Raw genomic sequence first — 20,538 nt, 5'->3', positions numbered from 1 at the left:
GCTATTTATTTCAAGCACTGTGTGATGATGTCCAATTATGTAATCGCTGTGTATGTGAGTTTCTGATCCTGGCACGTACATGGCTCGCATTTAGTTAAATAATTAAGGAAATTTGATGGGGGTAACATATGTCCACATAGAATTCTAAAAAATGTTTGGACCATAAATTTCATAATGTGCCCGAGATTTTTTCATTTCACTTTCACTTATTGCGTGAGTTACATGTGAAATCACCATAAGTATCCAAGTTTCAACATAATCAATACTTCACTTTATCATTTTCATATAGGGACTTAATATTATATTTAATAGAATATTTATTGGTCCTGGTAACTTATTTGTAATTTTCGGCGGACACTAGATTATTTTATGAATTTAATTTCATTTTGATGATTTTCTGTAGAAAGAAATTAATAATACACAAATAGCTTTAGAAATTCATTAAATTTGACGGAGGGTTAACATTTGTCCACATAAAATTCTAAAAGATGTTTGGGCCATAAAGTCCATAAGATGCCGGTGATTATTTTCATTTCACTTCCACTTGTTGTATGAGTTACATGTGAAATCAACTTAAGTATCCAAGTTTCAACATAATATTTACTTCACTTTATCATTTTCATGTAGGGACTTGAGGTTATCTTCTTATGAAATGTTTATTAGTCTTGGTAACTTATTTGTAATTTTCGGTTGATACTAGAATATTTTATAGATTTAAATGCATTTTGATGATTTTCTGCGGAAAGAAATTAGTAATACACAAATAGTCTCATAAACTTATGAAATTTGACGTAGTGGAAACATATGTCCATATAACATCTTAAAAAAATGTTTGAACCATAAAATCCACAAGATGTTATCAATTATTTTATTTCATTTCTACTTATTTGTTTGAGTTACATGTGAAACCACCATAAACATCTAAGTTTCAACATAAACAATACTTCACTTTTATCATTTTCATGTGGGTACTTAATGTTATATTCTTGTAGAATATTTATTATTCTTAATAACTTATTTTTAATTTTCGGTCGACGCTAGAATATTTTATGAATTTAATTGCATTTTAACGATTTTCTACATAAAGAAATTAATAATACTCAAATTAGCCTTAGAAATTCATGGAATTTTATGTAGGCGTAGCATATGTCCATATATAATTCTAAAAAATGTTTGTAATAAAAGAGAGACTAAATGATTACAACTATGATATGTGTGGAATGGTGTCTTACATGATATCCGATTACCAGCGCCATCCGTGTCCGACTAGTTTCGTATTCGACCCACGACTATCCGTATTTATATTCAAGAACATCTATATTTGTATTCGTATTCGAAGCTATCCATATTTGAATTCGAAACCGAATAAAAATATGAAAACAAATATGATTTCATTGATATTGGTATGTATTCGATCCGATTACAAACTACTCTCGCTGCATGCGTAGATAAGGTTGTTCGCAGCCGCCCTCTCCCCTTGCCCTGTAGCTTGCATGGCGGCTACAGGGCGGCCCCCAGTGCCGCAGCGGCTCCCCTACCAGGCGCCCTACGCGAAGGTACACTTCTCTCTCCCCCTCGTTCTGGCGTGCGTACGAGTGCCCTCCAAACACTGTTCACGTGGACCCACTTCTAATTGTTAGTAGATAAAAAATTTATAGAAGATGAAAGTATGTATAGAAAATGATATATGAGGAGTATTTAGGGGGAACCGCTGCGAGAGATGAAAAAATAGGGGGTGAAATTTTGATGATGTGACGCAAAAAAGTGATATAGGAAAAATTTAGGGGACGCTTGCGCTTGCGGATAGTCTAAGCACGTTCCGTTCCCAGCGGTTCCCACCGCGCATCAATCAAACCCTAAACCCTGCTCTCGCGCCGCCGCCCGCCCGCCCGCTATGTCGCTGCCACACCCGGTGCCCCGAGAGACGGTGGCCAGCGCCGTCGCCTCCCTCACGATGTGGATGAAGAAGCGCACAGCGCAGACGCGCCCAAACCTCCTCGCCGACGAGCGCGACGACCTCGTCGTCCTCCAGCTCTCGCTCCGCCGTATCCCCGCCTCGTCCAGCGCCAGGCCGCGCCTCCTCCCGCTCCCGCATCCCGTCATCGGACACGACGGCGCCTCCGTCTGCGTAATCTCGGACGACCGCCCCAAGTCGCGGTCCCCTTCCGCCTCCGATCTCCTCCACGCGTCGAAGTCGCTCCACCGCCTCCCAGTCTCTGACGTCATCCCGCTCTCCACGCTCCGCACGGACTACCGCCCCTACGAGTCGCGGCGCCGCCTCGCAGCCTCCCACGACCTCTTCATCGCCGACCGCGCCATTGTCCCCCTTCTGCCGCGCGTCCTCGGGAAGGCGTTCTACGCCACCAAGAAGGCTCCGATTGGAGTCGATTTCAGCCGCGTCGGATGGCCGGAGCAGGTCCGCAAGGTCCTTGGCTCTGCTTTTCTGTACCTGCGGTCGGGGACCTGCTCGGGGATCAAGGTGGGTAGGCTGGACATGGAGGAAGAGGTGATCGTGGACAATGTGATGGCCGCAGTGGAGGAGGCTGTCGAGAAGGTGCCAAAGAAGTGGGCCAACGTTAGGGCACTGCATCTGAAGGCTGTGGATTCAGTTGCTCTACCAATTTACCAGGTTGTACCAGAGTTGGGTATGAAAATCGAGGTGCCTGAAATTATTGGATCTGGGGAGGTTATTGATGCCGCAGAAGCGGAGACTTGTGGGAAGAAGATTGACAAGAAGGGGGATGCTGGTGCCCGTGGAAGAGAGGTATTTGCCAATGTGAGTGCCAAGAGGAAGAGGAATAAGAAGGGGCAGGTTGAGGATGATGTTGCGATGCAGGAAGAAGTCCAGGTGGAGATAGAGAAAAAGAAGAGGAAAAGCATTGTGATTTCTGCTAATGACAGCCAGATGGCTGGCAAGAAGGGTGAAAAGAAGGGCAAACGTGGTTTGGAAAATAAGGTGAACGAAGCCAGTTTGGACAACAAGAAGGTTAAGATGGGGAAGACTGAGCAGAGGAAGAAGAAGAGCATGAACGGTGATGGTGAAGTCGGTACTGAGGAAATGCAGGGAGATAAGAAGATCAAGGTGGAGAAATCAGATGTCAAGATCAAGAAGTTGAGGACCAGGATAAGAGTATAAGGTTGCAGTTGATATCACTGTTGGAGGTGCCTCTTAAAATATTCAGTTCTGCGTATTTGTAGGCTGGATATCCAAATCATCGATGAATTGAGTTAGTCAATTGTTATCAGCTGGAAGAACTATATCATCTGTTAAAGTTCCAAGATTTTCCATCAATCAGATATACCTCAAAACTTGGTCCCTTAGGTTTCTTCTGAATTTGTTTCTTCAGGTTTTGCGAGCTTGGTAGCTCAAACCTATTGGTTATAGAAGTATGGCAGAATTGTTTCTTGCTAAAGCTATGTACTTCGCTTGACTCACAACGATTGTGTGTTGATCTTCTAAGAATATGCTTATGTTGTCATTGTTGTCTTGGCTTCTCGGAAGTATCCCTCACGATGTACCTCCCCTTAATAATGATGGTTCTATCCGGCATTTTAGGCTGCATTATTTGCATTATTAGACTGGTATGCATTTTCGCTCACCATGTTGCTGTCGTCCAGATTTGAGCCAGTTATGTTGTCCTTATATGAATTGTTACTGTCATCATAGATGTTGATTGATGAATATTCTCATTCTTGCTGTACATTGTTGTTTTCAGAAATGGCATGCACTGCCTGCCTGATAAATTGGTTTACTTAGGACTAGTTTGGGAACTTCATTTCCCAAGTGATTTTAACATTTTCCCTTGGGATTCTCAAAGAGATTTCTGTTTAAAGTGTAGAACTAATTTATCTTGGGAAAATAGAAATCTCTTGGAAAAGGTTCCCAAACTAGCCCTTATTCATTCATTTCCTATTCCACTCCATATCTTACTCTCTATTTTAAACTCTACACTGTAAACAGTGTAATCTACAGTGCAAAACAGTACTTTACACGTTTACACGGTCTGCTGGAGATGGTCTTACACATGGTTTTTAAAGCGGTAAGGCGGTCCAAGGCGTTGGAGCACCGCCTGGACGCCTAGGCGGCGCCTAGGCGAGGTAGGCGGGCAAGGCGCCTAGGCGTTTGACCACCGTCCGGGCGCCTAGGCGACGCCTAGGCGACGCCTTAAGAACAGAGGTCTTACATATTATCCCGTTTGTACTCCTTTGTGCAGGCTTTTTTAGCAGCCATAGTCCACTTAACCAATATGAAACGGTTCCTTTCAAAAATGGGATTGGCTTGCCATATTGCGGAAATTCATAGCCAGGTAATTGAGGTGGAGGGGTGCATGCAAGTGTTTTTTTCTTCTAGTGCTAGGTTGCATTCTTGCTTCATATTTTTTGTTGAAGCTGTTGCTGCTTGTACTAGTATCTCGTACTGCTATTCCTTTCACTTAGGCGTCAGTAGAGAACAACGCATGGGAACTGAAAACAATACATTGAGGAGCTCTACTTGCGATCTGGTAAGCAGGTTCTGCTCCTTGTCCATATCAAAGGTGGAGTTGATGCAGCTGCAGCTCTTTCTTTTCTTGTACTGGTCTGAGCTCAAGGGTAAGGTTACTACTGGCCTGGCGTTGGTTCTGAGCCCATATGGTGGCACCCCGGTCGCCTCTGATATCTTTCGAGAAGGCCTGATCCCTGAAAAGGATACAAGGAGGATCATGGAGCTCATGGTATGCAAACTAATCAAGGTCTATCACGAACTGTTTCTCGGCCAAATATATTGTTCACAAAATTGTTTAATAATTATCTCACCCATTTCAGTTTCAAAAACAGACGAACAATTGCAGGGTGACATCAGGGCCTTGGAGCACGCCTCACACATGTTAAGACAAAGGACTGCATCACCAAGCACAAACTTCCCGTCGGTGAGCTCTTCAAAGGACTTCATCGATGTGTCGGCAGCCATGGTGGTCATGGGCTTACGGCCCTCCACCTGCGGCTGCACTATGGGGAGAGGAGCACCGGGCTGGTGACGAGGCGTGATGCCGAGGTGCCTGGGTTGGTGGTGGTGAGGCCCGAGAGAAGGCTGGACCACGCGTGGATGGTTTACCCCACGCTTAAGATGTGTAGCGATGAGGCCGATGCAAGCGAGATGTGTGCGAGGCTCTGCTGGCCTTGCTCGTTGAGATCGACAGGAAGAAATTTGGCTGGCCGTCTGGTCATGTTGGAGTCCTCGATGGTTTTGGTTATAGATGCAAATGTGTCGAACCAGATAGCACATGCTACAAATGATCGATTTGTTTCCTTTGTTCAAAGCAAATATACTGTGGCAATATGCTACTTGGCTATGTAATGTTCTTCACATTTTAACTTAGTTCTATTTGGAATGGTTTTGGTTTCACCACCTGACTTTATTTAGTAGGAGAGATTCACTTAGGCCATATTTTGCCAAAAGCGCCTTATCTCTTTTTGGCAGGGTTTGGGTTTCTCAAAGAACGGTAAATACTGACAAATTTGTTGTCGTCTGACCAAAATCAGTTTTAACTTTACCGTTTTCCGTTACCTTTCGTTTTGACAGTTTTTTATCACTGCAAAAGAGGGCCTCGGTTATGTCACACTAATATATGTTTAGTTAAATTCAAAAGTATTTGATTTCCCGTGAAATAAGATATACATTTATTTTAGATCAGGGACGTGTGTGGTTTGATATTTGAATTTTTTGCTTGGATTGGACATGGCTCTCATTGGACGCCTTTAATCGGGATTGTCTGATCTGTCACTGTGTTATGTGTAGTCTGATCTATCACTGTGTAGTCTCGTCAAAACCGCTGTCACCGAGTATTTCCATTTCTACACTTTCGTGCCCTCCGTTCCCCTGCCTCCGCCGTCGCCGCAGCCATGGCGTCGCGGCGCTGCCTCCTCCGCCTACTCTCGAGCCGCCTCGTCCCTCAGAGATCTCAACCTTTTGCACCGGGCTCGATCGCGACAAGAACCCTGACCACTTCGTCCGAGGCCCTCGGCCCCCCAGCTCCCGGGGCCCTCCCCTCCCCTCGGCTGTACTACCTCTCGCGCTGCCACTTCGCGACCCGCTCCTCCGGCGACGAGGACGACGAATATGAAGACGAAGAAGAACACTACGACGAGGAGGATAGCGAGGGGGAATGGGGGGACGATGAGGAGGCGGTGGCGGCGAAGAAACCGAGCGGGAAGACGGAAGAGGAGAAGGTAGCGGAGGCGGCGGAGATCGGCTACAAGGTGCTCGCACCGCTCGGGGCTGACGAGAAACCCTTCAAGCCCTACGAGCCCGTCTTCGCCATCGTACAGGTCTGCTCCATTTGGCCTGTCTTTCGATATTTGAGGCTGGGGTTTGGATCTAATGCGTGACTGCGTGTGTGCTTGTTTCTCGCTGCAGATCGGCTCGCATCAATTCAAGGTGAGCAATGGCGACTCAATCTTCACGGAGAGGTTGAAGTTCTGTGATGTGAACGACAAGGTAAAAATTGCGCTTCTAGTGCGACCTGACTGGCTTGTATACATTGAGGCTGTGGCTTGTGTGATTTAGTTGCGCTGTTTGATGTTGCTTTTCAGTATGGAAGCTTTGTGTTCTTCCCTGTTTCATGTATTATCATCGTATATAACGCAATAGAAAAATGTTGCTATACTTGATCGTGTAATGGTATCTAGAATTTCCTGCTTGCAGTGGAACCCCGGTGATATAGCTCTCTTTATGTACTAGGGCTTGGACCATTGTAATTCTGCTCAGTGGTGGAGGACGTGAGAAAAACAAGGTGTAGCTCAAGTAGTGTCGCAAGAAAATAGGAGGGGATCAATGTACATTTTTTATCAATTATAATATAGTACAAAAAATCTGCGAAAAATAAAAAGAGTTAACAATAATATACTTTCTATTTTTACGGTTAACTTCCTCACCGTTGTCCTCTTAACACATGTGTATTTTGTGGAACATGTGCAATCTCTTCTACCATCTCTACTTCAGGTTCATAATAAGCTTATACTCCACTAGCCCGTGTACTTTGTTCACTTCCACTACAACTTTAACTAAAATAAAATATCTCTTCAAATCATGCCAGGAACGGTTTCAGGTGAGCTGTCGTGTGTGTGGGTTTTGGCACTTGGTGTTTAGAGCTATTTTTTTTGGTTTAATATTTGTGCTGGACGAAAGTAAGGTATTGCTTAGGCAATATGGAGCAACATTGGCTCCTCCGCCCCTGATTCTGCTCAAATTTATGTTGAAACTGCTTTGCACTATAGGCAGGGGCGGGCCCACCTCAATTTATGGGTATTCAATTAAATACCCAAGATTTTTGTTAAAAAATATGTATATATAGTGTATAATACATATGTATACATAAAAAAAAGTTAAAACAATATTCGTCTATTTGGGCTACAATAAAAAGGCCTAGTTCGGTTGCTGCTGCTCCGCCGAACATGTACACCCGCCTGAATCAGTGAAACTGCTTGGCTGCTTAACATTCCTCTCTTTCCAAATCTCACCCAATCGCCACCTGATTGCCGGGGAGACATGGGGCCTGTTTGGTTCAGTTTTTTTCTGACCAGCTTTTCCGAGAATCTAGCTGTGAGGAGAATTTGGCTGTGTAGAGAATCTGAGTATTATTAGGATTACGTGCGGAGGAAGATAAAGTTGTCCATGGGACTCAGGATCTATAAAGTGACGGATTACTACTATTACGACGACCCAACCGATTATATGTTTATGTTGATTTTGAATGTTTTTTACCCAAACGAATTTTATAGAAGCTGGCTGAAAAGCTGAGTATTTGGCAGTCCGCAGCAGCTTTTGGTGGCCAGAAGCTGCGAAAAGCCGAAACAAATAGACACATGGGCCCACCACGTTGGCGAAGGCAGATATTAAAACATGAAAACATTTTCTACTCTTATTTGTAAGCTTTTATGCCTCAACAAAGTTCACTGTTATGCACATTTTTCTGATTAATATTTTAGTTATTTTCATAGTCTAAATTTTATATCACTACCCGACTCTCAACAAAGTTCACTGTTATGCATATTTTATATCAATGTTATTTTTATAGTATATATTTTCAAAAATCATTGTTATGCATTTGACGAGTCTAGATTATAACAATATCCAAAAAATTTGATGTCTTGTTTCTATTTTTAGATGTCGTGATTCGGGTGGTATGATTAGTTGTAATTTGTAACTGTGTTGGAAACTGAAAAGAAAGAAAGAAAATATAAAGAAAAAGAAAGGACATGCTGTTAATTTTTTTTACCTCTTAGCAATTTTGAATACCTATCTTTTAAATCCTGGGCCCGACACTGGGTTCTAGTTATTTAATCTACCTTGGAGAATGTATTTTTAGTCTCATGTTTTCTTCTGGATTCCTAGATCAAGATTGTAGTATCTTGAGTTGTGGTTAGTGGACTGAAAAGGATTATTGTTCAGGCCTTGTTTTAGTTGGATATGTGTAGTATGTGTTTTTCGTGATGTTTTCTTTAGTTTATTAAAAGCTACTAGTTATGAATCCCAATGTACTATCTGGCTTCATGTTTTTTTTATGATGCTAACAACCGACATAAGTCTCCTTGTGACATCCTGTGTATTTTTTCTATTCATGATTTGCTGATGATGCTGTTGTCTGCTTGACTTTACTGCAGTTGTTCTTGAACCGAGTTCTCATGCTTGGTTCACAAACTCAAACAGTTATTGGGAGGCCAATACTACCTGATGCTGCTGTTCATGCTGTTGTGGAAGAGCATGTAAGATGAACATTAGTTTCTTGAACTATGTTTTTTGTTGCTACAACATTTTTCACTAATGAAATTTATTAAATTGTTACTAAACTCAATTTTATCAACAAGTTAGTAACTGCATCTGCTCGGTTAGTGGACTTTTGGTTTGCAAAATATGTCAGTTCGTCACTTTCTATGTATCCGTGCAGATTTCAGATTTATTTTTCAGTGTATTTATTTCAATAATTTGGTTGTTATGCATTTTAAGCTAGTAAGAGCACTACTTACTGAGTAGTGAGTAGGGACTATTTAATCCTACTGATTCGATGCATTTTAAGTGGCCTGGCGCCTATCTAATAGGACTATAGGAGTAGTCACATTGGCAGCGCCAGAGAAGCCTGATATCCTTATTTCAGTTGTGACAATCATCTGCAGTATGTATCGTTATGTTTGTTTGACTTGAGGATTATCGTTTGTAACATGTAAATCATGCATCTCATGCTTTGTTAATCAAGTCTTTTCGTGAAGGCATGTTCAAATGTCGAGTGGTAAAATGTTGTTGTGTATCTACTCAGCAGAAGATTTACAATTTACTGGATATTTCTTGAGGATTACCTATCTGATCTGTTAATGACTGGACCATGTTGGGCTGCATCATTCTTATGCTTATAACTTGAATCACATCTGATGAGCTTGAGCTATAGTAATAGTTATATATTTCGTTGACGCCATATGCTATGTACATCTATAAACAGTGGTTTTATGTTTTTTTTATAATTGCCAAAGATACAAGTACGAAGATATATCTTTCAATCTCTATGTCAAGATGCACATATCTTTTTGGCATTACCTTGCCACAGCTCATTTTGATGGTTGTAACATATTGATGTACTGATTTGAGTTCAATTTCTCTTGATAATCTTTTTTTGAGCATATTCTCTTGATAATCTTGACAGGCCTTAGATGCAAAAGTGATCATATTCAAGAAGAAACGGAGAAAAAATTACCGCCGGACAAAGGGCCATCGTCAGGTACATTTTATGCTGTTTTTAGTTTTTTCACTAGCATACACTGAACCCCACAGAAACCATGAATGTTTTCTTGGTACTTGTCTTGTCCATGTGGATCATGTAGTTCTTACTGTACGCTGTAACCTTTTACAGGAGTTGACAAAACTGAGAATAATCAACATTGAAGGAATAGATAAGCCAGAGACTGCTGCTGTTGCTGCCTAAATTCATGGGAAAGAGAAAATTAGCAGCATACCAGTTAAATGTCGGTCAGTCAGATTTCGATAGTTGATACCAGTGAAATGTCGCTTCTTTTCTTGTTAATTCAAACGTTAGAGGCTGTCAGCATTATGACTCGGGTAAAGTACCTGACATGAAGCCTATGTACCGAGCAGTTTGGGTGGTGTGGATCAGCTGATGTAGTTTACCTAGTGACACATATTTTTCATTTTTGGTTAGCTTTTCTGTGCACATCCTTTATATATGTGTACTCAGCCTGTTCGCCTGACTTTAATTTGTACTGACTTCTAATTCTACAGTGTTTTTGTCTCTATGCATTGAAGTTGTAGCAGTCCAAATAGTCGACTTTAATTTTAAGCGAACAGCCCCGAGCTTCTACTGCTTAGTTCCACGTTAGACTGCTAGAGTGTAATAGTGAAACCGCCCTTCGGTTCCATGTTAGAAAGAGTTAATAATGAAACCGCGGTGCTTCGTTTCTCCCTGGTTCATTGTACGGATACCTTACGCTTGCTTGCTCTCCTGGTGAGAATTTGCAGTTTGTAAGTAACATCAGGGTGCACTTTTTTTTGCTTATGGTAAATTGCGCCAGCTTCGAAGTGCCGATGCAGCCTCTTCGGGAAAAAAAATCAGGGGCAAGACTTACCTCAATTATTTTACCCATGTGGTTGGCTACACAACAATATGTTGCACTGTAGATTGCACTGTTTATAGAATGAAGTTTGAATATAAAGATATAGATAGGTAAGCTGCTTGAGATAGTTTTAGACCCTACTCATATGGATCACGGTACTCAGAGCCCGTTTGGCATGGCTTTCGCTTTGGTTTTTTTTATATAAAAAAGCTAGTCCTTTCAAACAACATTTTTTAAAATGGATTACTGAGAAAAACACCTTAAAGTCAGAGCTATTTTTGTACTACGAAGAATAAACCACAATTCAACGGCTTTGGCTCTAGCACTTTAATACAGGAAAATGACTTTGGCTCTAGGATAAGCCGTTTTTGCCAAACGGTTTGCAAAATGGCTTTACCTCTAACACTGCTTTTTAGGAAAAGCCAAAGCTAGAGTTGTTTTTCGGCAAGCCAGAGCTCTACCAAACATTCCCTCATTCTGTCCTTTCTTCAAGTGCTGATGAGTTGAAAGTTGAAAGCCACCACCTTGAGAGCTTGTGGACAATCTGACTCAGAAATTGCACATAGTTGTGAATTGTTCACTATGTGAGAGTGGTGAAAGAGCACTTGATCTTTATGTAGACTAAAGAGAGCAACACTCTTGCGCAGGTGCTCTAACGAGGATTAGTAGGGAGTGCTGACTCTTTGACACCTCGGTAAAATATCAAGGAGTCTTCTAACCCTTAATTTACTATACACATTTATTTTTGAACAATTAAATTCACACATTTACTTTCTTAGAATTGTAATGCTAGTATATGGTTGGGTATTAGGGTCCAAACTCTTTGGCACACATTACATATTGACTGAAGTTAGGTTTGTGTTTAGGATCTAACTTATGCAAGAAATTTCATAAAAACCCAATCCACCCCCTCTTTGATCCTTCTAGAGGCAATACACATTGTCTAACCCCTTTTGGTTTAGGATCCATGCGCTCGACAACGAGTCCAATAGAGAGGTAGCCACTACAGTGTCACGATAGCTCGAGGGTATGTGTCGGTACCCTGAAACAGGGGTACCCCTTACTACAGTATGAAGACGCGATACCCGCGCGGCTATCTCTAGTCTCGTGGTGAACAGCGACCGACCCCACCACGTGGACGGCTCCGGGGCCGCCATGTGGCCAGAGAAGACAATATCCTCCAAGGTGTCAGCAGTGGGTCCGGACTCCCATGGGAAAGTGGCGGACCCCTGCATATACGGACCGGACCTCCGGGAAGGGTCCAGGACCCCCACAGGCGCGAGCCGAACCCCTAGGACTGGTTCCGGACCCCCCTGTGTGGGGTTCGGGCCACTCACAACAGGGTCCCGGGATTCTGGGACAAAGAATACCCAGGCCTTGATCAAGGCTAGGCGGGGGTCCGGAGCCGACACGTGTCCGGACCATACCGTGTATGCTTCTGCTTCCTGCTCAGGCGGAGACCCGATGCTGCCACGTGGCCTACTGCCCGTGACGTAAGCCAGCGGGCAGAGCCTGACGTAAGGCCTTTGGGCCGCGTGGCCTCTGCATTTATTGCGGATAAGACGCACCGCCTGTCTATTCCGCTAGCAGGCGATGTGCCACCTCGGCATTTAATGAGCCATGTCCATTTCACTGGCAGGCGATGTGTCGCCTCAGCATTTAATGTGCCCTGTCCACTACGCTGACGGGTGGTGACCAGGCCATCCCGCAGGCGGCGTGCCTGTCCATTCCACTGGCAGGCAGTACGCCCGTACTGCGGCGTACACTATGCTAATCATCACTCGTGCGTTACCGAGGAAGCAACCGCTACATATCAATATTATATGCACTATGGACATTATGGCGCTCGGAGATCGCCCAGACGTTGTAGGCATTAATTACTTCCTTCTGTTTTGCCCCTGGGCCCACATGTCGGGGCTCAGTATCCTTGTATGGCCTCCCTTGAGCTATAAAAGGGAAGGCACACTACGTTACAAGGCAAGCTCACTTAGACCCTCAAACTCACAAGTTCATACAAGCTCTCAAACTCAATACAACACATAGTGGAGTAGGGTATTACGCTCCGGCGGCCCGAACCACTCTAAACCCTTGTGTGTTCTTGTGTTTATTTCGAATCCATCTAGCAGGCAAAACTCTTAGGCCCCCTCCTCATCTAAGAATTTAGGGCGGGTGCGTTCCGCCACCCGCCCGGAGAATTTCCTCTCCGACATTTGGCGCGACAGGTAGGGGGATAGGCTTTAGGTTTTTGCTTGTTTTTCTGCTCGACACCATGGTCCACATCGTCGAGCACCACGATTTCATGCTCGAGGACTTCATGGTGGAGGAGGAGGCTGCCTCTTCCACATCGCAGGCCAATAACCGCCCTGCGCCTGGTGCTGCTGCTGTGCACTCTGCGCGGCACCACACTCCCGCACAAACATCCAGGGCGTCTAGGGCTGCGCCTGGGGCGCTGTCTGCAACCAGGGAATTGTTGCGCCACCCTCCAAGCTCCACGGCCTCGACAGGGGCCATGAAGCAGTGGCATGATGATGTCGACCGTCTGCTCGGCATGGCACATTCTAGCTCAGCCAGGCCCAGGCCTCGGTCGTCCCGACGTCAACACGAGGCATCGGCGTCAGTGCGCTCCCCCTCAGTGAGGGCCGCACCGACTGAGGACCTGCGGGCGGAGCTCAACCGCAGACGTGTGGGAGAGGACGCTCCAGTCTCTCTGGAGAGGTCTAATGACCTTCGGGCAGAGCTCAACCGCAGACGTGCGGGCGAGGATGCCCGCGTCTCACTGGAGAGGGCGCGTGAGCGCCGACAGAACGTCGAGGGTCGCAACCTCGACTACGACTTCGCTGCGGTTGCACCGCAAACTCCAACGGGCGCCCGTATCCAGGCGGGTGTCCCATTGGCCGGCGTAGGCTGCGCCGCACTAGCGGATCATCTCTGCGTGACAACTTGTCCATCCAAGTTCCGGCCCCACCTGCCGGAAAAGTACGACGGTACGTCAAACCCGTCGGAATTCTTGCAGGTGTACGTCACCGCCATTACGGCAGCGGGTGGAGACACCGCCGTAATGGCAACATACTTCCATGTAGCCTTATCTGGGCCAGCCCGGACTTGGCTCATGAACCTCACCCCAGGATCGATCTACTCCTGGGAAGAGCTCTACGCGCGGTTCACAGCGAACTTCGCCAGCGCTTATGAACGACACGGCGTGGAGGCTCACCTCCATGTAGTGAGGCAGGTGAAAGGGAATTAGGCTTACACCTATTTCCTAATTGATTTTGGTGGTTGAATTGTCCAACACAAATAATTGGACTAACTAGTTTTGCTCTAGTGTATAAGTTATACAGGTGCCAAAGGTTCACACTTAGCCAATAAAAAGACCAAGAATTGGGTTCAACAAAGAGAGCAAGGGATAACCGAAGTGTGCCCTGGTCTGGCGCACCGGACTGTCCGGTGTGCCACCGGACAGTGTCCGGTGCACCAGGGGACTTCACGCTGAACTCTTCACCTTCGGGAAAATCCAGAGGCGCTCCGCTATAATTCACCGGACTGTCCGGTGTACACCGGACAGTGTCCGGTGCCGCAGGGGAAAGCGACTCTGGAACTCGCCAGCTTCGGGAATTCGCTCCGCTATAATTCACCGGACATGTCCGGTGTACACCGGACTGTCCGGTGAGCCAGCGGAGCAACGACTACTTCGCGCCAACGGTCACCTGCAGCAGCAATTAATGCGCGCCAGAGCGCGCAGAAGTCAGGCACGCGCGAAGTGGCGCACCGGACACTCTACAGTACATGTCCGGTGTGCCACCGGACATCAAGGCGGGCCCAGCAGTCAGAGCTCCAACGGTCGGAACCCAACGACTTGGTGATGTGGCTGGCGCACCGGACACTGTCCGGTGCACCATGCGACAGACAGCCTCCACCAAACGGCTAGTTTGGTGGTTGGGGTTATAAATACCCCCAACCACCCCACATTCAAGTGATCCAAGTTTTCCACCTTCCAACTACTTACAAGAGCTCTAGCATTCAATTCTAGACACACCCAAGTGATCAAATCCTCTCCCAATTCCACAAAAGCTTTAGTGTTAAGTGAGAGAGATTTGCTTGTGTTCTTTTGAGCTCTTGCGCTTGGATTGCTTTCTTCTTTCTCATTCTTTCTTGAGATCAATACTCACTTGTAACCGAGGCAAGAGACACCAATTGTGTGGTGGTCCTTGCGGGGAAGTTTTGTTCCCGGTTGATTTGAGAAGAGAAAGCTCACTCGGTCCGAGGGACCGTTTGAGAGAGGGAAGGGGTTGAAAAAGACCCGACCTTTGTGGCCTCCTCAACGGGGAGTAGGTTTGCGAGAACCGAACCTCGGTAAAACAAATCCACGTGTCACACTTTATCTGCTTGCGATTTGTTTTGCACCCTCTCTCACGGACTCGATTATATTTCTAACGCTAACCCGTCTTGTAGTTGTGATTAACTTTGTGAATTTCAGTTTCGCCCTATTCACCCCCCCTCTAGGCGACTTTCAATTGGTAACAGAGCCCGGTGCTTCATTAGAGCCTAACCGCTCGAAGTGATGTCGGGAGATCACGCCAAGAAGGAGATGGAGACCGGCGACAAGCCCGCTACAAGCCACGGGAAAGCTTCATCGGGAGAGTCCCGCAACAAAGGGAAGGGGAAGGAGAAGAAACCCTCTTCCCACAAGTCGCATCTGAGTGGGGACAAGAAAAAGAAGATGAGGAAGGTGGTCTACTACGAGACCGACACCTCATCGCCATCTACCTCCGGCTCCGACGCGCCCTCCGTAACTTCTAAGCGCCATGAGCGCAAGAAGTTTAGTAAGATCCCCTTACACTATCCTCGTACTTCTAGACATACTCCATTACTTTTCGTTCCATTAGGCAAACCGCCAACTTTTGACGGTGAAGATTATGCTAGGTGGAGTGATTTAATGAAATATCACCTAACCTCACTCCACAAAAGTATATGGAATGTTGTTGAGTTTGGAGCACAGGTACCATCTGTAGGGGATGAGGATTATGATGAGGACGAGGTGGACCAAATCGAGCACTTCAACTCCCAAGCCACAACCATACTCCTCGCCTCTCTAAGTAGGGAGGAGTACAACAAGGTGCAAGGATTAAAGAGCGCCAAGGAAGTTTGGGATGTGCTCAAGACCGCGCACGAGGGTGATGAACTCACCAAGATCACCAAGCGGGAAACGATCGAGGGGGAGCTCGGTCGCTTCCCTTCAACGCCATCATCGGCAGGCCGACCCTGTACCTGTTCATGGCCATTGTCCATTACGAGTATTTGGTCCTCAAGATGCCGTCTCCGGCCGGGGTCCTCACCGTGCGGGGCGACCGCGCCGCTGCAGTTGCGGCTGTGGAAAAGCTGCACGCCCTGGCGGCAGAAGCTGCTCGCCCGGATGACGGAGGGAGGAACCCCTCTGAAAGTCGCCTAGAGGGGGGTGTGAATAGGGCGAATCTGAAATTTACAACTTAATCACAAACTACAAGCCGGGTTAGTGTTAGAAATGTAATCGAGTCCGCGAGAGAGGGCGCAAAACAAATCGCAAGCGAATAAGGAGTGTGACACATGGATTTGTTTTACCGAGGTTCGGTTCTTGCAAACCTACTCCTCGTTGAGGTGGTCACAAAGACCGGGTCTCTTTCAACCCTTTCCCTCTCTCAAACGGTCCCTCGGACCGAATGAGCTTCTCTTATCAAATCACTTGGGAATCAAACTTCCCACAAGGACCACCACACAATTGGTGTCTCTTGCCTCAATTACAAGTGTGTTTGATCTCAAGAAAGAATGCGAAAGAAAAGAAGCGATCCAAGCGCAAGAGCTCAATTGAACACGGCAAATCACTCTCTCTAATCACTAAAGCTTTTATGTGGAGTTGGGAGAGGATTTGATCTCTTTGGTGTGCTTTGCAATGAATGCTAGCTCTTGTATAGTGGTTGGAAGCTGGAGAACTTGGATGCAATGAATGTTGGGGTGGTTGGGGTATTTATAGCCCCAACCACCAAACTAGCCGTTTGGTGGAGGCTGCTGTCGCATGGCGCACCGGACAGTGTCCGGTGCGCCAGCCACGTCACCAGGTTGTTGGGTTCCGACCGTTGGAGCTCTGACTGCTGGGCCCGCCTGGATGTCCGGTGGCACACCGGACATGCACTGTAGAGTGTCTGGTGTGCCACTTCGCGCGTGCCTGACTTCTGCGCGCTCTGGCGCGCATTAATTACTTCTGCAGGTGACCATTGGTGCGAAGTAGTCGTTGCTCCGCTGACTCACCAGACAGTCCGGTGTGCACCGGACATGTCCAGTGAATTATAGCGGAGCGAATTCTCGAAGCTGGCGAGTTCCAGAGTTGCTCTCCCTTGGGGCATCGGACACTGTCCGGTGTACACCGGACAGTCCGGTGAATTATAGCGGAGCGCCTCTGGATTTTCCCAAAGGTGAAGAGTTCAGCGTGAAATCCCCTGGTGCACCGGACACTGTCCGGTGGCCCACCGGACAGTCCGGTGCGCCAGACCAGGGCACACTTCGGTTATCCCTTTGCTCTTTTGTTGAACCCAATTCTTGGTCTTTTTATTGGCTAAGTGTTAACCTTTGGCACCTGTATAACTCAAACACTAGATCAAACTAGTTAGTCCAATATATTTGTGTTGGACAATTCAACCACCAAAATCATTTAGGAAATAGGTGTAAGCCTAATTCCCTTTCAATCTCCCCCTTTTTGGTGATTGATGCCAACACAAACCAAAGCAAGTATGGAAGTGCATAATTGAACTAGTTTGCATAATGTAAGTGCACAGGTTACTAGAATTGAGCCAATATTAATTCATAAGATATGCTTGGATTGTTTCTTTCTTATTTAACATTTTGGACCACGCTTGCACCATATGTTTTGTTTTTGCAAGTTCTTTTGTAAATCTTTTTCAAAGTTCTTTTGCAAATAGTCAAAGGTAAATGAATAAGATTTTGCGAAGCATTTTCAAGATTTGAAATTTTCTCCCCCTGTTTCAAATGCTTTTCCTTTGACTAAACAAAACTCCCCCTTGATAAATTCCTCCTCTTAGTGTTCAAGAGGGTTTTAGGATATTATTTTTGAAAATACTAACTTCTTCCCCTTTTGAACACAATAAGATACCAATTTGAAATTTACTAATTGAAAATCTTTTTAATTAGGTGGTGGTGCGGTCCTTTTGCTTTGGGCTAATACTCTCTCCCCCTTTGGCATGAATCGCCAAAAACGGAGTCATTAGAGCCCTTTAAAACTACTTTCTCCCCTTTGGCAAACAATAGATAAGTGAAGATTATACCAAGGATGGGGAGTTGCTTGGAGCGACGGTGAAGAATGAGTAGAGTGGAGTGGAAGCTTTTGTCTTTGCCGAAGACTCCATTCCCTTTCAATACACCTATGACTTGGTTTGAAATATACTTGAAAACACATCAGTCATAGCACATGAAAGAGACATGATCAAAGGTATAATTAAAAGCTATGTATGCAAGACATCAAAAGAAATTCCTAGAATCAAGAATATTTAGCTCATGCCTAAGTTTGTTAAAGGATTGTTCATCAAGTGGCTTGGTAAAGATATCGGCTAATTGATCTTTAGTGTTAATGTATGAAATATCGATATCTCCCTTTTGTTGGTGATCCCTTAGAAAGTGATACCGAATGGCTATGTGTTTAGTGCGGCTATGTTCAACCGGATTATCCGCCATGCGGATTGCACTCTCATTATCACATAGAAGAGGAACTTTGGTTAATTTGTAACCATAGTCCCGAAGGGTTTGCCTCATCCAAAGCAATTGCGCGCAACAATGGCCTGCGGCAATATACTCGGCTTCGGCGGTAGAAAGAGCTACCAAATTTTGCTTCTTGGAAGCCCAAGACACCAAGGATCTTCCCAAGAACTGGCAAGTCCCCGATGTGCTCTTTCTATTAATCTTACACCCTGCCCAATCGGCATCCGAATAACCAATTAAATCAAAGGTGGATCCTCTTGGATACCAAAGCCCAAACTTAGGAGTATAAACTAAATATCTCAAGATTCGTTTTACGGCCGTAAGGTGAGCTTCCTTAGGGTCAGCTTGGAATCTTGCACACATGCATACGAAAAGCATTATATCCGGTCGAGATGCACATAAGTAAAGTAAAGATCCTATCATCAACCGGTATACCTTTTGATCTACGGATTTACCTTCCGTGTCGAGGTCGAGATGCCCATTGGTTCCCATGGGTGTCTTGATGGGTTTGACATCCTTCATCCCAAACTTTGCAAGAATGTCTTGAGTGTACTTTGTTTGGCTAAGGAAGGTGCCCTCTTGGAGTTGCTTCACTTGAAATCCTAAGAAATACTTCAACTCCCCCATCATAGACATCTCGAATTTTTGTGTCATGATCCTACTAAAATTCTTCACAAGTAGATTCGTTAGTAGACCCAAATATAATATCGTCAACATAAATTTGGCATATAAACAAATCATTGTTAAGAGTTTTAGTGAATAGAGTAGGATCGGCTTTTCCGACTTTGAAGCCATTATCTATAAGGAAATCTCTTAGGCATTCATACCATGCTCTTGGGGCTTGCTTGAGCCCATAAAGCTCCTTAGAGAGCCTATAAACATGGTTAGGATACTCACTATCCTCAAAGCCGGGAGGTTGCTCAACATAGACCTCTTCCTTGATTGGTCCATTGAGGAAGGCACTTTTCACGTCCATTTGATAGAGCTTAAAGCCATGGTAAGTAGCATAGGCCAATAATATACGAATTGACTCAAGCCTAGCTACGGGTGCATAGGTTTCACCGAAATCCAAACCTTCAACTTGTGAATATCCTTTGGCCACAAGACGGGCTTTGTTCCTTGTCACCACACCATGCTCGTCTTGCTTGTTGCGGAAAACTCACTTGGTTCCTACAACATTTTGATTAGGACGTGGAACTAAATGTCATACCTCATTCCTAGTGAAGTTGTTGAGCTCCTCTTGCATTGCCACCACCCAATCCGAATCTTGAAGTGCTTCCTCTACCTTGTGTGGCTCAATAGAGGAAATAAACGAGTAATGTTCACAAAAATGTGCAACACGAGATCTAGTTGTTACCCCGTTATGAATGTCGCCGAGGATGGTGTCGACAGGGTGATCTCGTTGGATTGCTTGGTGGACTCTTGGGTGTGGCGGTCTTTGTTCCTCATCCTCCTTGTCTTGATCATTTGCATCTCCCCCTTGATCAATGCCGTCATCTTGAGGTAGGTCATTTCTTTGATCTTCTTGTTCATCAACTTGCGCCTCATCCTCATTTTGAGTTGGAGGAGATGCTTGCGTGGAGGAGGATGGTTGATCTTGTGCATTTGGAGGCTCTTCGGATTCTTTAGGACACACATCTCCAATGGACATGTTCCTTAGCGCGATGCATGGAGCCTCTTCATTACCTATCTCATCAAGATCAACTTGCTCTACTTGAGAGCCGTTAGTCTCATCAAACACAACGTCACAAGAAACTTCAACTAGTCCCGAGGACTTGTTAAAGACTCTATATGCCCTTGTGTTTGAATCATATCCTGGTAAAAAGCCTTCTACAGTTTTAGGAGCAAATTTAGATTTTCTACCTCTTTTGATAAGTATAAAGCATTTGGTACCAAAGACTCTAAAATATAAAATGTTGGGATTTTTACCGGTTAGGAGTTCGTATGATGTCCTCTTGAGGATTCGGTGAAGATATAACCGGTTGATGGCGTAGCAAGTGGTGTTGACCGCCTCCACCCAAAACCGATCCGATGTCTTGTATTCATCAAGCATGGTTCTTGCCATGTCCAAGAGAGTTCTATTCTTCCTCTCCACTACACCATTTTGTTGTGGGGTGTAGAGAGAAGAGAACTCATGCTTGATGCCCTCCTCAAGGAAGCCTTCAATTTGAGAGTTCTTGAACTCCGTCCCGTTGTCGCTTC

At 45.2% G+C, this 20,538-nt stretch overlaps 2 protein-coding genes and 1 pseudogene across 3 annotated transcripts; all 3 read left to right on the top strand.

Annotated features, from left to right (window-relative positions):
• Positions 1 to 1,806: 1,806 nt before the first annotated feature.
• LOC100279960 (uncharacterized) lies at positions 1,807 to 3,549 on the top strand. Its single transcript, NM_001152910.2, has one exon. It carries the CDS (start codon positions 1,895 to 1,897, stop codon positions 3,134 to 3,136), a length of 1,242 nt encoding a protein of 413 aa, NP_001146382.1. The 5' UTR covers positions 1,807 to 1,894; the 3' UTR covers positions 3,137 to 3,549.
• A 574-nt stretch (positions 3,550 to 4,123) lies between these two features.
• LOC109941512 (LOC100274886-like pseudogene) lies at positions 4,124 to 5,366 on the top strand (annotated as a pseudogene). The gene is made up of 3 exons (NR_164098.1): positions 4,124 to 4,307; positions 4,511 to 4,712; positions 4,816 to 5,366. The product of NR_164098.1 is annotated as a protein-like pseudogene (transcript).
• Positions 5,367 to 5,837: 471 nt separating this feature from the next.
• Positions 5,838 to 10,258, top strand: LOC100272779 (50S ribosomal protein L21-like). Its single transcript, NM_001147232.2, has 5 exons — positions 5,838 to 6,306; positions 6,395 to 6,475; positions 8,641 to 8,742; positions 9,672 to 9,746; positions 9,879 to 10,258. The coding sequence occupies exons 1-5, from the start codon at positions 5,881 to 5,883 to the stop codon at positions 9,948 to 9,950; spliced, it is 756 nt and encodes a 251-aa protein (NP_001140704.1). The 5' UTR covers positions 5,838 to 5,880; the 3' UTR covers positions 9,951 to 10,258.
• The last annotated feature ends 10,280 nt before the right edge of the window (positions 10,259 to 20,538 follow it).

Source organism: Zea mays, chromosome 8, assembly GCF_902167145.1.
Source record: "Zea mays cultivar B73 chromosome 8, Zm-B73-REFERENCE-NAM-5.0, whole genome shotgun sequence".
NCBI lineage: Eukaryota > Viridiplantae > Streptophyta > Magnoliopsida > Poales > Poaceae > Zea > Zea mays.
The sequence above is the reverse complement of the archived record's forward strand: the minus strand, read 5'-3'. Positions and strand labels throughout refer to the sequence as shown.

Bases quoted from the DNA above. Each gene is read 5' to 3' on its own strand.
- LOC100279960 (NM_001152910.2), top strand. From the start codon at position 1,895: ATGTCGCTGCCACACCCGGTGCCCCGAGAGACGGTGGCCAGCGCCGTC.
- LOC100272779 (NM_001147232.2), top strand. From the start codon at position 5,881: ATGGCGTCGCGGCGCTGCCTCCTCCGCCTACTCTCGAGCCGCCTCGTC. The intron at 6,307-6,394 runs GTCTGCTCCATT...TTCTCGCTGCAG, and splicing joins CCGTCTTCGCCATCGTACAG to ATCGGCTCGCATCAATTCAA. The intron at 6,476-8,640 runs GTAAAAATTGCG...ACTTTACTGCAG, and splicing joins TCTGTGATGTGAACGACAAG to TTGTTCTTGAACCGAGTTCT.